The sequence below is a fragment of the Poecile atricapillus genome, chromosome 24 (assembly GCF_030490865.1).
Source record: "Poecile atricapillus isolate bPoeAtr1 chromosome 24, bPoeAtr1.hap1, whole genome shotgun sequence".
NCBI lineage: Eukaryota > Metazoa > Chordata > Aves > Passeriformes > Paridae > Poecile > Poecile atricapillus.
Window position 1 is genome coordinate 6,583,215 of NC_081272.1, and position 13,904 is coordinate 6,597,118.

At 55.3% G+C, this 13,904-nt stretch overlaps 2 protein-coding genes across 2 annotated transcripts; one reads left to right on the forward strand and one right to left on the reverse strand.

The window, feature by feature from the left end:
• Positions 1–389: 389 nt before the first annotated feature.
• SH3BGRL3 (SH3 domain binding glutamate rich protein like 3) lies at positions 390–2,241 on the forward strand. Its single transcript, XM_058856181.1, is given in 4 exon segments — positions 390–482; positions 485–595; positions 860–1,027; positions 1,326–2,241. Coding segments are annotated over 4 exon segments (423 nt in total). The 5' UTR covers positions 390–404; the 3' UTR covers positions 1,392–2,241.
• Positions 1,992–13,115, reverse strand: UBXN11 (UBX domain protein 11). The gene is made up of 10 exons (XM_058856815.1): positions 11,972–13,115; positions 11,246–11,300; positions 10,223–10,299; positions 9,660–9,774; positions 8,141–8,358; positions 7,770–7,847; positions 6,727–6,942; positions 5,394–6,043; positions 4,562–4,708; positions 1,992–3,906 (listed from the first exon to the last, which is right to left on the reverse strand). The coding sequence occupies exons 1-10, from the start codon at positions 12,263–12,265 to the stop codon at positions 3,741–3,743; spliced, it is 2,016 nt and encodes a 671-aa protein (XP_058712798.1). The 5' UTR covers positions 12,266–13,115; the 3' UTR covers positions 1,992–3,740.
• Between the last annotated feature and the right edge of the window lie 789 nt (positions 13,116–13,904).

Genomic DNA, 13,904 nt, shown 5'->3' on the forward strand with positions numbered 1-13,904 from the left:
CTGCCTGGGGAGGGGCTGGGGCCGGTGGCTGTCGCGGCAGGGCCGGTGGGGCCCGGGGCCGGTACCGGGGCCGCCGGGCCGGTGGCTCGGTGTCGGTACCGGTGGCTCCCGGGGCCGCTGGCTCCCGGTACCGGTGACTCCCGGTGCCGCTGGTTCCCGGTGGCTCCCGGTGCCGCTGGCTCCCGGTGCCGGTGGCTCCCGGTGGCTCCCGGTGCCGGTGGCTCCCGGTGGCTCCCGGTGCCGGTGGTTCCCGGTGGCTCCCGGTGCCGGTGGCTCCCGGTGCCGGTGGTTCCCGGTGGCTCCCGGTACCGGTGACTCCCGGTGCCGGTGGCTCCCGGTACCGGTGACTCCCGGTGCCGGTGGCTCCCGGGGCGGTGTCCCGGGGCCGGCCCCTCCGAGCCCGCATGCCCGGGCCCGCCGGCCCCATTGGCCCCCGCAGTCACATGCCGGGCGGCGGCGGGGCTGCCGCTCCTCCCTCCATCCCTCCGAGCCTCCCTCCCTCCCTCCCCCGGCCGGGCTGAGCGCTGGGAGCGGCCGCGATCGCACCATGAGCACCCTCAAGGTCTACAGCACCTCGGTGACCGGCTCCCGGGAGGTGAGCGCCGGCGGGCAGGGCTGCGTGCTCCCGGGCCCCTCTTCCCGTGGGTGGGTGTCTCTCATCCGTGGGGAAGCCAAGCCCCCCCCGGGCCCATCCTCGGTGCTGTACCGTCCCCATCTGTCCCCAAACCCACCCCTCCGTGCTGGGTGTGCCCCCCGCGCAGCCGTGGGCGCTGTGCTGAGCCTGGCTGGCACGCTGGGTGTGTTCCCTTCGGGCTCCTCTCCATCTCCCCCTAACCTGCCTTTCCCACCCGGCTTCCAGATCAAATCCCAACAGAGCGAAGTAACCCGAATCCTTGATGGGAAGAACATCAAGTACGAGCTGGTGGATATCTCCCAGGACAACGCTCTGCGGGAGGAGATGAGGGCGAAGGCAGGCAACCCCAAAGCCATCCCACCCCAGATCGTCAACGGGGACCAGTACTGCGGGGTGAGGCTCCACGCCAGGCTTGGCACCCTGGGGCTGGGTGGAGGGTGATGTCCTGTCCTTGGCTTTGCTACAGATGTTCGAGATGCATTGTAAGTTATTTCTTGTGAGGTGCAGGGAGCAGGTGCTGCCAGGATTCACTGTCTGCCTTGGGAAGAGGGGAGCACAGGCTTTGGGTGGCAGTGGGGCTTTGTCCTGTCATCCTTGGCACAACCAGCTGGTGCCTGGCTGTGAAGCAGTTTGTGCCGTGGGCTCAGGGACCCTCCTGCCTCGTGAGTGACCGTGTGGCGTTTCCCTGCAGGATTACGAGCTCTTCGTGGAAGCAGTGGAGCAAAACACTCTGCAGGAGTTCCTGAAGTTGGCCTGAGCCCTGCTTCCCCTCCCATCCTGGACTCTACCTGCATTCCTGAGCGCCCTCATCTCCGACCACCTTCACCTCCAGGTTGTCAGCGCTGTCCTGGCACCGTGTATCCCAGCACAGGGAAAAAACCCACGACCAAAACTCCTCATTGCAGCTGCCTCCAACTCCCTCCTGCCTAACCCCGGTATCATCTCAGAGGGATCCAAAGAAAGTGTGACGCTCGCTGCGCTTGGCCTGTGAGCAGAGCTGGGCCTGGCTCACGGCAGCTTCCAGTGCCTCTGTAAACAGCAAAGCCTCCGGGGCTGTGCGAGGTGCCCCTGGCCCTCAGCCTCCTCCTCTTCCTCGGGAGGGAAGGGCTTAGGGCTGCAGGGTACTTCCCACTTCTCCCAGTTGCTGTTAAAATTGTAAATTCTGCTGCCTCACTTCCTTATTTTTTTCCTCTTTTTTTCCCCCCTTCTTCATCTCAACTGCAGAGATTATGGCAACTAAGTAAAGGGGTTTGGGTTTGTTTTTTTGTTTTTTGTTTGTCTTAATTTAATGCAAAAATACTGCACAGAACTGGGGGTCTGAGTGCCCACCACGGTGGAGCTGGGGCCGAAGGCTGCCTGGGGATTGGGTGGGGCTGGAAGTGGGATCTGTGCTGCTCTGGCCTCCCTCCACCCTGGCTGGGCTCCCTTGTGAGCATTAATGGCTCAGGGCTGCCCCAGAACAGCTGATGCTCCAGCTGTCCGATCTTTCCTCTTTGAGTTGGCTTTTTTGCAATCCTGGACCAAGTGCATTTTGTTTTCCTGCCAAAAAGCAAGTTTATAACCAGTGTTGTCTTCCGAGATGCTATTAAATGTTACTGTACCTTTCACAGCGCTACTCCTGCGTTTCTTTTAAATTCGGTTTTATTTTGGCTACAGGTTAAACATCACCCTACCCAAGGAGTGTGAGTCATTTCCAGCTGAGAAGCTGAGTGGGTTGTACGTGCTGCTGCAGCCTGACACAAAGATCTTAACACCTTAGATTGCTGCTGCTAATCAGAGGCTGACAGGACGTGTGTGAATGTCCCACGGCACAGTAGTGACAGGTACCAGAGCATTCCTCTCCCCTTTGTGGTGACAGTGACAGCCAGAGGCAGGGACAGCCTCAGCGAGACGTGGGACTGAAAAACAAACCCTTGGCACAAAGATTGCCTAGACCAGGGTACAGAGGGGCAGGGGAAACAGCTGCTCCTGAATCTGCTACAGGTGGAGAAAGGAAGAAGCTGAGGGAGGGATGTGTGAGCTCAGGGGAAGCAGCTGGTTTGCTTCCTGTGTTTGAGGTGTGCAGCTCTGCTCAGAGGGGTCTGGGAAGAGCTCAGCCCACCCTGAGCTTTCACAGCCTTTGAAATCTAAAGGAAATGGGGAAATTGCAGCTGAAATAAAGGATTTTATTGGGAGCCTTTAATGAGGGCTGGGTCTCTGCGAAGAGGGAACCTGCCAGAAGGCCCTGCCTCGCATGAGTGGGAGTGTTGTCAGCTGGGAGTCAAGTGAGAGCTTGTCACAGCTGGAATGGGAAGAATGTGCTGGGGAAAGGGAAAGGGAAAAGTGCAGCCCCAGCCCACGGGAGAGGGAGGAAGATGCTTTATTCAGGGTTCAGCAGAGACGCCGTGGAGGGATTCTGCTCGTCTCCAATGACACGGTGTCCTGTTGCAGCATCCAGCAGGAGGAGGAGGAGGAGGGCGGGTTCCTCCAGGCAGGCTGGAGCCCGGGCCCCGCTGCAGCTTGGGGGCTGTCCAAGGGAAGGAGCTGTGCACGTACAGGAAACCCAGCAGCAGGATCTCCCGGCTGAGTCGAGCCTGGCTCAGCCCCAGCACTCTGATGGCTCAAGGCCTTCAGGTTTAGCTCCAGCAGAGACCATGGAACTGAGCCTGTTTGTGCCCTGGTATCAGAGCAGGTGAAATCTATAGGGAGCAGCTGTGTGTAGAAAACAAACTGCCCCTGGCTGTGTGTCCATCCTGCTGCTCCAGAGCCCCTGCGCCCAGCTAAGCAACTGCCCGGTGCTGGGGGGAAGCTGGCAGGCTCCCCTAGGCAGGGCTCAGCCTGTGTAACCCTGCACAGAGATGAGAGGCCTGGAGCCCAGGTGAGCTGGTGGAAGTGTCCCTGTGTTGGCACCTGCGTGTCCTGGGGCACTGTGAGGCAGCAGGACCGGGTCCGGCCCCCTCTGCCAAAGGCAGTGGCCAAATGGCTGCTCCCAGCTCTTCTCCATCCCAGGGAATGGCACAGTGAAACTAAATCTGGAAAGAAAACCTCTCCTTCTCCCAGCCAGGGCAGGCTGGGTAAGGTGAGAGGCAGCTCCCTCCCTGTGCAGAGCTGGGGGGGTGAGGAGCTCTTAGGGGGCTGTTTGCAGCCCCCTCCTCTCCTGCTGGGAGGGCTCTCTCCTCCGGAGCAGCAGGGAGGCACTGGGGACCAGCCCACATTCCTGCAGGCTCCTGGAGTTGTCCGTGTACACCCTCGGGGGAAAGGTGCTGATGATCTCATAGTCCGAGTTCCCACCCCTGGAAAAGAACAGCACAATCCTCTCCTACTCCCTGGATCCCCCAAGGTTTTGCTGAGATGCTTTGATCCAGCTGTGGTTATGCAAGAGCAGAACAAAGGGCTCCCAGCCCCAACTGCAGCCAGCCAGGCACAGCTGCACTGGGGAGGAAGGAGGCTCGTGCATCCCAGCAGCACTGAGCTCATCCTGGGCTCACACCGAGGCCAGAGCCACGGCCTGCAGCAGCCCTGGGAAGAGGGGAGAGCAAAAGGGGCCCTCAGCCACCTGGAACTGTCCCCAGCAGGCTGAGGGAGCCCTTGTGCAGCGTTAAATGTGTTGGGACACGGAGCTGGCTGAGCCATGCAAAGGCTGCAGCTCAGCTTCCAGCACCCTGGGAAGGGTGGCACCAGTTGGGTGAGTGCTGGAAGGAGCAAAGGCAGCCCTGGGCCTGGATCTGATGGATATTTTGGGAGGACAGAAGTTTATCTGTGTTGCTGTGTGTAGCAAAGGTGGGTGTGAAACACTCTGAGCTTCTCAGGACTGCCTGGAGAGTGTCAGGTGGGCTGGGACTGGGGCTGTGACCCAACTCAGGCCAATGTTTGAAACTCCAGGACCTCAAGAACCCTTTGCTGGGGTCCTGCAGAGTCAGGCAAGGAGGGGAGGGAGTCCTGCAGTACCTGATGTGGGCGAGGTGCTGGCGCAGGTCCCCGATGGTGTCTGTGAGCAGCATCTTCACCTCGTACCTCTGCTCCCCGCTCTCGGATCTGATGCGCAGAGTGCAGAAATCACAGGCAGCAGCTTCATCCTCCTCAGCTGCCTTCCTCCTGGGGATCAGAAAACCCTGCCAGCCTCCATGACCACACCAGAGGAGAGGAGTTTGATGTTTGGGAATGTCCTTGAGGTGAACGAGGTCCATCTGTCCATGGCAACCAGACCAACCCAGAGCTCCAAACTGCTGCTGCTGTGCTTTCCCAGCCTGAAGGTGCCTTGAAGAGGGTTATGGGCCTTTTTTAGCTTTTTCCTTTTAAACCAGGGCTGTCTGGTAAGTACTCTGCCCTACTTCTTTGATTAAAAATAATCTGCTTGGGGTTTTTTTCATTAGCTATTTGGGTCTTGGCTTGCCAGAAGACTGAGTGGAAAAGTGTTGTTAGTGATACCTCCCACCTGGGCATCAGTTTCCTGGAGGGGTTCTCCCATTTAGTGACTGCAAAGAGCTCCTTCAATGCTTTCAAACTCTTAGGCCTTGGCTTGCTGTCGGGAAAACTTTCACATAAATAAGTGACATTTTGAACAACAGAAGCTTTTTGTTAGAGATGTAAAATATGGCATGTTTGCTATGAAAAATTCAGTGGTTTTCCCAAAGGACCAAACTTGGCCTTTTGTCTAACTGTTTCTATGGTCTAAAAGGGGAAAGACCATTTAGTTCCTCAACTGAACTAAACCTGCAGTGATGAAATAGGAGGAAGAGGAGATGCTGACAAGGCAGGGGGTGAGGGGCTGTACCTGTACCTCTCCAGGCCAGATGTTTCCACCAGGATTTCTTTGCTGCTCTGCTGCCCATCAGAGCCCTGCAACCAAAGCAGGTGAGTGGCAGTGGCCTGCAGGGACAGCAGCCAGTGCCAAGTGCCACGTGTGCTCTGGTGCAGCCTCTCTGGGAGGTTCCACGGAGCTGAGAGAGGCCCAAGGAGGGGGTTCTGGTGCTGTGCATGGGGCTGAGGCCAGAGAATCATCCCTGGCCTCCTCCTGGGGGTGTCTGGGGGGTCCAGTCCTACCTGTGGCGCTGCTCCAGCCACGCCTCGGGCACTGCCCACTCTCCCTCTGTGCTTCAGGGGCTTGGAAAGCTTGTTGGGAACCTGCTCCAAGGAGGCTTTGGGACCTACCAGAGCAGAGGAGGGAGGTATGTCCATGCATGACCTTTGTGACAAACATTTTGCCTCCAGAAGAGGCTGATTTGGTGAAAGGAGAGAGCGCAGCAGCCGACAGGGAGAGCTCTCAGCACCCCAGCAAGGCCCTGAGCGGCTCTCGGGTTCCTCCCTTGAAGCTGTCCCACTTTCTGCCCCTCTAAATGTTTGATTGTCAACATCAACAGTGAGAACAGGCTGTTCAGTGCACAGCTGGGATGCACAGCAGGCAGGTAGCTCTGCTGTGAAAATCTGGGACTATCACCATTTTAAGGGACTTGGACGTTTCTCACCTTGCCCGGGGTGTATTTGTAGGTGTCCATTCCTTTCTGCTTGGACATTTTTAATTATTTTTTTTTTTACTGCTTGCATAAAGGGGATATTTAGCTTTAGCCTTGAGGTGACTGAGCACAGTTGTATGTAAACTCATGTTTCTCATGAGTGATTCATGTGCTGGGTTGTTTAGTGATGCACCCACAGACCCACTGATTTCTGTCTCTCTGACTTCCCAACCCTGTCAGACACTGCTTACACAGACCGAGAGTGTCTAGGAGCAGCAAAAGGAGGAATCTGTGGCCTCTGATGTCCCATATTCTGTTGTGAAACTCTGAAGAGAAACTGTCCCATATTCAGTACAGTTACACTTGGCTTGAAGATCCTGACACTTTTAGAATGAGCTTGTAGGAGAGAGGAGAAAGGTTTGCAATCAACTCTCCCCCAGGCCTGCAGGGTTACCTCAGCATCCTTTGATGTGGTGAAGGTGGAAGGAGCTTGGCCTTTCAGAAAGGCACAGGGAAGATATGTTTTTGGAAGCCTGCTGAATTCCTATTTTATGTCTCATTCTTAAGCAGGATTAATGCTGAGAGGATCCTGTGTGTGCTGCTGGCTCCCAGCTCCTGAGGCAACACCCAGAAGTGTTGCTTTCCCTGCTGAGACCCTCACATTCCCCTCCTACCACCTGCACTGCCCTGGTAAGGTTGGAGAATCCTCCCCCTCAAGAATGAGCTGAATTTCGGAGGCAGATTTAAGATTTTACCTGGGATCTCGCTGTTTTCCTGCACTTTGTTGGATTCTGAAGTTCCCACCACCTGACCAACGCCAGGAAAACTCCCTGCAAGCTCTGGCTCCTGAAACAGCATGTCCCTCCTGTCAGTGACCTGTAAGCAAATCTGACTGTTGCACAAGCTCCTCTTGCTGCATCACAGCCCAATAAACCACAGTAATGACAAGCAGCAGTTGTAAACCCCAAACGAGAGCAATGAGGTTAGAGGGAACCTCAGTTGCCCAGAGCTTTGCACAATCCCCCTTCCATGTGCCTTTCTGACCTCCACAGCTCCCAGCTCGCTCCTGCTGGCCTGACCTTGTCCTGTTCAAGCAGTTGTGCCCTGTTTTCTCCGTGGCAGAGGGAAAGTCCAGGCTCTGGTTGTGCCTGCTGACGTTTCAGGTGCACTCCAAGACCTAGATTTGAGTCCTCTGAGGCTCTCTGCCTGCAAATGTGGCTTTGGCTCTTTGCCATTTCTGAGAAATCAAAAACTGGGGCCCGAGAGAACCTCAGGTGGCCAAATCCATTTAAACCGTGGCAAGATAAACTCTCATGACATCCTCTTTAAAAGTCACTTGTTCAATCTCACCTTAAAAGCTTTTCCAGGGGAACTATTTGAGAACCTTTTTCCCTCTTTTTCATGACACAGCTCTCAACTTCCTGCACGTGCTGCTTCTCTCACAGAGCCTGCTGTGCTCTTGGAAGCCTTGTTCTGAGCCAGGTTCCCCGGGGCACAGAAACCTTTGAAGCCTGGCACTGAAATCCTTCCTGTAACGGCTGCTGCAGGTGCCCCTGTGCCTCCCCTTTCCCCAGCCACACCTGCACAGCACCACAAACCTCCACCTGCTCTGGGGACCATCCAGCAGAGTGATGAAACAACACCTGAGCTGTCTTGGCGAGCAAGAGAGAGGTTTTTGCCCAAAAGCTGGGTGTGGCACTCGCCTGCAAGGGGACGCCATCGGGGTAGCGTGGCTGCAGCTCTGAGGGGAAATAACCATCCATGATGTCCTGCAGGCATTGCTGAAACAACAATGAGAGCTCGTGGTCACACCTCGGGCGTTCTGTGGAGCTCAGGACTGATCTTTCTGCAGGGCTGCTCCTGTTTGTGGTGGGGTGGCCGTGCAGAAAGGTCTGCATCAAAGACACAGAGTCTCCATCTCTAAAAATGACTGCACAAGACAAGGCTTTAAAGGTGCTGTGGGGATGCAAATGTGCAGCTGGGCTCCTTTGTAGGACTGAGATGAGCTCAGAAGCCCTGTCCCCTTTCCTGGGGTTTAGTGAGTGCTGGAGGATGGCTCTGATTCTCTCCATACCTGTGTGGCTGGGTGCTGGTAGGGCCGGAGGGCTCCGCTGCCCACGACGATCCCGTTTTGGTACAGGGTGAGAGTGAGGGGCTCTGTTCTCCTCAGCCGAGCCCCTTGGGGTGTCTGCTCAATCTGAGCAATGCCCTCTCCCACCAGAGAGTTCAGATCCTTAATGTGCTCCAAGATTAAATCAAAATCAATCTGGTGCTTGCAAACAACGGCTTCACCTGCAGCAGAGATATCAGAGTTACAGAGGGATCAGAGTCACAGAGGGATCAGAGTTACAGGGGAAGGGGTGGTGGCAGGGCAGATTTATCTGTGTGAGTTTGGGGTGTGTTTGAGCCCTGGCATTGCTGGGCTGCCCTGCTGTGCCCTGTGCAGAACGTGGTGCAAGCTGCCAGGTCTGCACAGGCGTGTGCTAAACCACAAGGGCAGGGCAGAGGATGCTGGGGCTGCAAACTCAGAGCTCCAGAGCAGCTCCAGAGCAGCTCCAGAGCCCACACTTGCCTCCTGGGATTGCTGATCCTCCCAGGAGCGCTCTGCTGTCCCTGTGCCGTGCAGGATGAGGACCTGCACGAGCTGGATTTGCCAGATTGGATCAATGGGTCAGGTGCTGAGGAGGTGCCAGCACAAACAGAGGCAGCTGCCTGCAGCAGGGCAGGGACTGTGCCAGGATGTTTGCCTGGGTGTTTGAGGGTGGCAGGGTGAAGCAGTAGAAGGGTTATGACGGGACAGGGGAATGAAGTCAGAAGAGGAAATGAGAGAAAAGGTCTAAGTTGAGCTAAAGTCCTTGTTTGTTCTGCTTTTTTATGAGTTGCTAAAGGATGATGCGGAAATACCCTTGAACAGGGTCAGTGAGCTGAAACCAAAACTGTTTCTGCTGATCTCCCTCTGTCTCTCCCCTGCTGCATCTAAGAGAAGGTCTAGTCTAACATTTGCATGGTGTTTAGGAAGCAGCATCAGCTCTACAGTCCAAGTCATTTTCTTTATTTCCTGTTGCCACTTCCTAAGGAGCCACTGCCAAAGCTGCTTGGACCCCAGAGAGCAGAGTCAGGTCTCAATGAAACCCTCACGTGGTGGCTGGGAGGAAAAGCAAACAACTCCCTGCTGGAGCCAGGCTCTGTGGGTAAGTTACTACAGCTCCTATGTACACAAAGCACCTGATTCCGTTTTCCACCCACTCTATGTCAATGTCATTAGAGCAGTCAAGCCTCAAATGTGCAGGGTTTGTGAATTCTGCAGGAAACAGCTGCTGTGAGGCCTCCTCCTGAAGGGCTGAGCCATCAGGTTCTCTCCTCTGCCCCCAGGAGCGTGTACAGAATACAGGTATATCAAATGAAACCCTCTGCTGAGCTCCTGTTAGATTGCTCCATGTCTGTGTCCCTGAGAGGGATCAATGTGAAGATCTTGGCACAGGATTCCAAAGTCGGAAGACCCAAATCCTGAGGTTTTGGTGCTTAATCTCCCTTCTCTGAGCATGCAGTGGGAGCTGGGGTAGCAGCTTCAGCCACGAGTGCTGGTGCTTTACCCGGCTTGCAGAGGATCCTTGCTGGCATCTCCTCTCCATCCTGGACTGATTCTGCATCTTCCAGCTGCTCCTGTGTCTCTCCAACCCAAATCAGACCATAGTCACTCAGGAACCGCTGGAAGAGGAAAGGCAGGTCAGCTTCAGAGAGCTGAGAGGGGTCAGTTGTGGCTGTGAGGCAGAGAGGGAAGTGGAAGAGACTTGTCCTGGGGCTCCTTGGCCCTGGCAGACAGACAGACAGACAGACTGACTCTGGCAGGGCAGTGATAGCAGCTCCTTCAGCAGCAGGGAAAAGGGAGGAGGAAAGATTTGCAGTGGCAGAGGAACCTCCCAAGAGTGCAGGAGCTGAGCATTTCTCCAGCCCTGGAAATCAGGATGAAGCTTGCAGGGGGCACAGATGTTTGTGTGTTTAAAACCTGCCCTGCTGCTCACATCCAACCTGCTCCTTCTTTTCAGAGGTGGGGGGTTGTGATGATCAAAGGCACAGCTTGAGAGAGGCCAGGCTGGGACTGCCATGATCTCAACCCAAAGGAGCAGCTGGCTCAGGGCAAGCAGAGCAGCCTCACCTCCATCTCCCAGACCTGGCTCTGCAGCTGAAGGCACCTCATCTCCAGCTCTTCTGTGGTGGGTGAGGCAGAAGCATCTGCAAGAGAAAAGCCGATGTTTCTATGTAGATCCTCAGAGAAGAGCTGTGGATGCCCTGTGCCAAGCAGGGCAGAGCCCAGCAGCACCTGCCTGTGCTCCCTGAGCCCCCAGCAGTGGGACACAGGGGCTGAGCGTGACAGGTCACCCTGCAGTGCTTGACAACACTCAAAGAGAGCTGTCAACAACCCTGGGGGTGTTTTCTGCTGTGGGAGCTGATGTGAGTGGTGCTGTTGGCAACCATAAAGTGGAAATTGCTTGGCTCCCTCGGCCTTGAGGAGCCCAACACAAGCAGGTGTCTGCTGAAGCTGGATCCTGGAACCTTGGCTGGATGGCAGCACCATGCACAAGGAGGTACAGCCCACAGGTTTGTGGTTTGACAGACACATTTGTGTTTCGTGCTCAGGAAACGGAGAACTCACCCCAGCTCTGCACAGACAAGGCAGCTGAGCCTTGCAGGAAATGTGTGTGGGCTCCAGCTGGGGCTGGAAAACTGCTGGATCCAGGGGAAAAGACCTCCAGTGACTCACTGAAAGCTGGGTTCAATTTAGGCTTAGGCTGCTCCTGGAATCCTGTGGGAGACTCCAAGTGGGTTTTTGGTTTCTCTCAGCTGTGAGGAGCTGCTTTCCTGCCTGTTTGAACTCTGCGGTATTTGCTGCTCTTCGGCTTTCTGACCTTCCCTGGGTGTCTGTGGTTGGCTTCACACCCATGGAAACTTAGAAACCGTAGAAAATAGGTCAGGAAATGATGTTCTGCACCAGAGTAACAGACACAAGTTAAAGTGCAGACCTCCTTTGGGAGATGGTTCCTCTGTGTAGCTGTGACCTCTCACCAAGGAGGCTCCTGGGGTTTGCAGGCGAGGACAGCTCAGAGAGGTCCCCAAGGCTGCTCTGCTCCCCACCCCAGAGCTCTGCACCCACAGGTGCCAAAGGTGGAACAGTTTTTACCTTCTCCTTCTTGAAGAGTCTTTATTTTCTCCTGGAGTTCAGCAATCCTCCCGTCCTGCAGGGGCAGAACAAACAATGACCTGGCTCAGTCCCTGAGCACCTCCAGGCACAGTTTGCACAATCAGCCAAGGCTGGTCCTCTCACCCCACCCAGGCACAGGCTGAAGGGTCAGAAGGGCTGAATCACCCCACAAACAGCTTAATTAAACTCAAATGAGGGATGGGATAAATAGAGAACTCCAGGAATAGGTGACCCATCGCTCAGACCTGTGGGGAGGGGTTGATCTAGAAACTAAACCAGCATCTCTGCAGCCACTTCTTGAAAAACCAAACCCAAACCAACCCAAAAAGGTATTTATTCTAAGCTTTTAGAGAGTATTTATTCTATTCAGTGATGCAGAGAGGGCTGCTCCAGGATGACTCTGCTGTGTGAGCAGCTGCTGGTTCAGAAAACAAAAGGAGGAGGGGGAAAAGAAATAATTCTGAAGCCAAAGAGCTGCTGATGTTAGTGGCAGGGTGCTGAGAGTGGCTGCTGCAAGAAGCCCCAGCAGGGACTGTCCCCTCTGCCACCCCAAGGCCCCGATCCCACTGCTCTGTTGCTTTGCAAAGGGCTCGTTTGGGTAATTAACAGCAGCTCACAGATGAACTTGTGAATCCACACAGAGCCTGAGAGGTGGAACTCCTGTGGCAGGGCCCAGAGCAGGCTCAGCAAGAGGCTGACTTTTACCTTCAGCTGGATTTCTTGTGCTTGTTTCTCTATTTTTTGTTCCAACAGAGAGATTTTTTCTGCCAGAGAGGACTCGAGCTCCAGGTGAGCTGCACCTGAAAGCACAAATCCCTCTGAGCAGGGCTGGGCTGCACAGGGGATCCCACAGCAGAATTCCTGCTCTGCAGGGAGGGCTTTTTGGGTGGAAATCCCTCGGTTCCTGGTGTCACCAGTTGTGTGTGTGAGAGGGGGGCACAGGGGCTGGGGTGTCACCAAAAACTGCTGGCCCAGGACCCCCAAATCATTACCCTCCATGTCCTTTCTCAGTGTTGTCCCCTGGAGCAGGAGAGGATTCCTTGTCCTAGGAGTCACTCTGGCATCTCCTGCAAAAGGGAGAAAGCAGGGCAGTGTTTGGACACAGCTTCTCCAAAAACAGCTGAAGGAAGATCAAGGTTGTGCTGAGGGAAAGGGAGGGCAGAGGAGAGCAGCTGCTCCATCATTGCCATCAATATTCCCAAATTTCTGGCTGTGTCTGGGTGCTCCTCAGGAGCCAGGACCATGGGAAGGAACAATCCCAGCAGCTGGAAGAGCAAACACCAAGTGGAGCTTGAAAAAGAGAGGCAGAAAGTGGTAAAATCGAGTTATTTGGGGGAAAAAAAAAAAGCACAGTGCTCTGCAATTAACAGAAGCAGCTAATTGCACTGGGAGAAAAATGGGGTTTTGCTCTGAAGTCGAGTAGGGAGGATGTGAATGGAGCTGTGAAAACAGATGATGTTCTAGGGCTGGGTGAGGATGTGGAAATGTTTTGTTACCTGTCTGGTTTTGGACACTTGTAGGGGAGGGAGAGCCACATCCATTGTGTAAAGGGTGAGAACAGCCTTACCCATGAAGAAAATGACCTTGGACAGCTCTGCCTTTTGAGCAAGAATAAGAGGGGATAACATACGAAATAAATCAAAACTTCGTTAATTTGGGGGGTGTTTGCTGGGTGGATTAATTTTCTAAATATAATTGAAAGAACAGCCAAAAAGAAAAAAAATTAAAAATCCCAAACCGTACATTTTTGGGGTCAGCCCACCCTCGTTTCCCGTGCAGAATGGGCAGTTTGAGGCATGGGGGGGGGCAAAAAGGGGCTCAAAATAATATATTAAATATTAAAAATATTTAATTATATATTAAAATAACCAGGGGGTGATGGGGGAGAAGGGCCCTAGACCAGAGGCGGCGGCTGGGGAGACCCTCGTGGGGGGACAGCCGAGTGTGGGAGGGGGGTCCGAGCCCGGGGGGGGTCCCCGCCCTCCCCAAACCCTCACTCACCCCCCCGCCGCCATCTTGTTTACGGGCGGTTGCCACGGCGACGCGGGGCCCGCAGCGATTGGCCCGGCGCTGGTCACGTGGTGAGCGCGGTAGTACCGGGAACTACAGCTCCCAGCATGCACCGCGCCCCCCCCCCCCGGGATACCGGGACGGGACCGGGAGCGGATCCCGTTTTTCTGCACCTCACGCCGTGCAGCTCCTCCCGCTTCCCTCACCTGCTTCTGGTCTCTGTTTTCTCACCTGGGCAGCGCTCTTGGCCTCGCTGATGCGCTGAACTGCTCCCAGCGCTTGTCACCATCCCGGGAGCCTTTCCTGGGTGTCCCCCACCCCACCTGCTGCTCTCCGGGGAGCTCGGCTCAGCTGGAGATCAGCAGGACAGGCCAATCATCCCCCCAGTTTTACCTCCTTTGATGGGTACACATCCATCACCCACTGGTTTGGGCTCAAGGGACCTCAACACTCATCTCATTCCCACCCCCTGCCATGGGCAGGGACATCTCCCACTGTCCCAGCTTGCTCCAAACCCTGCCCAGCCTGGCCTGGGACACTTCCAGGGCTGTTGGCTGTGCTCAAAAGACTTTTTCCTTCCCACTTGCCCAAAGAGCAAAACCGAGCTAAATTTGGTGAAGTTTTTCTG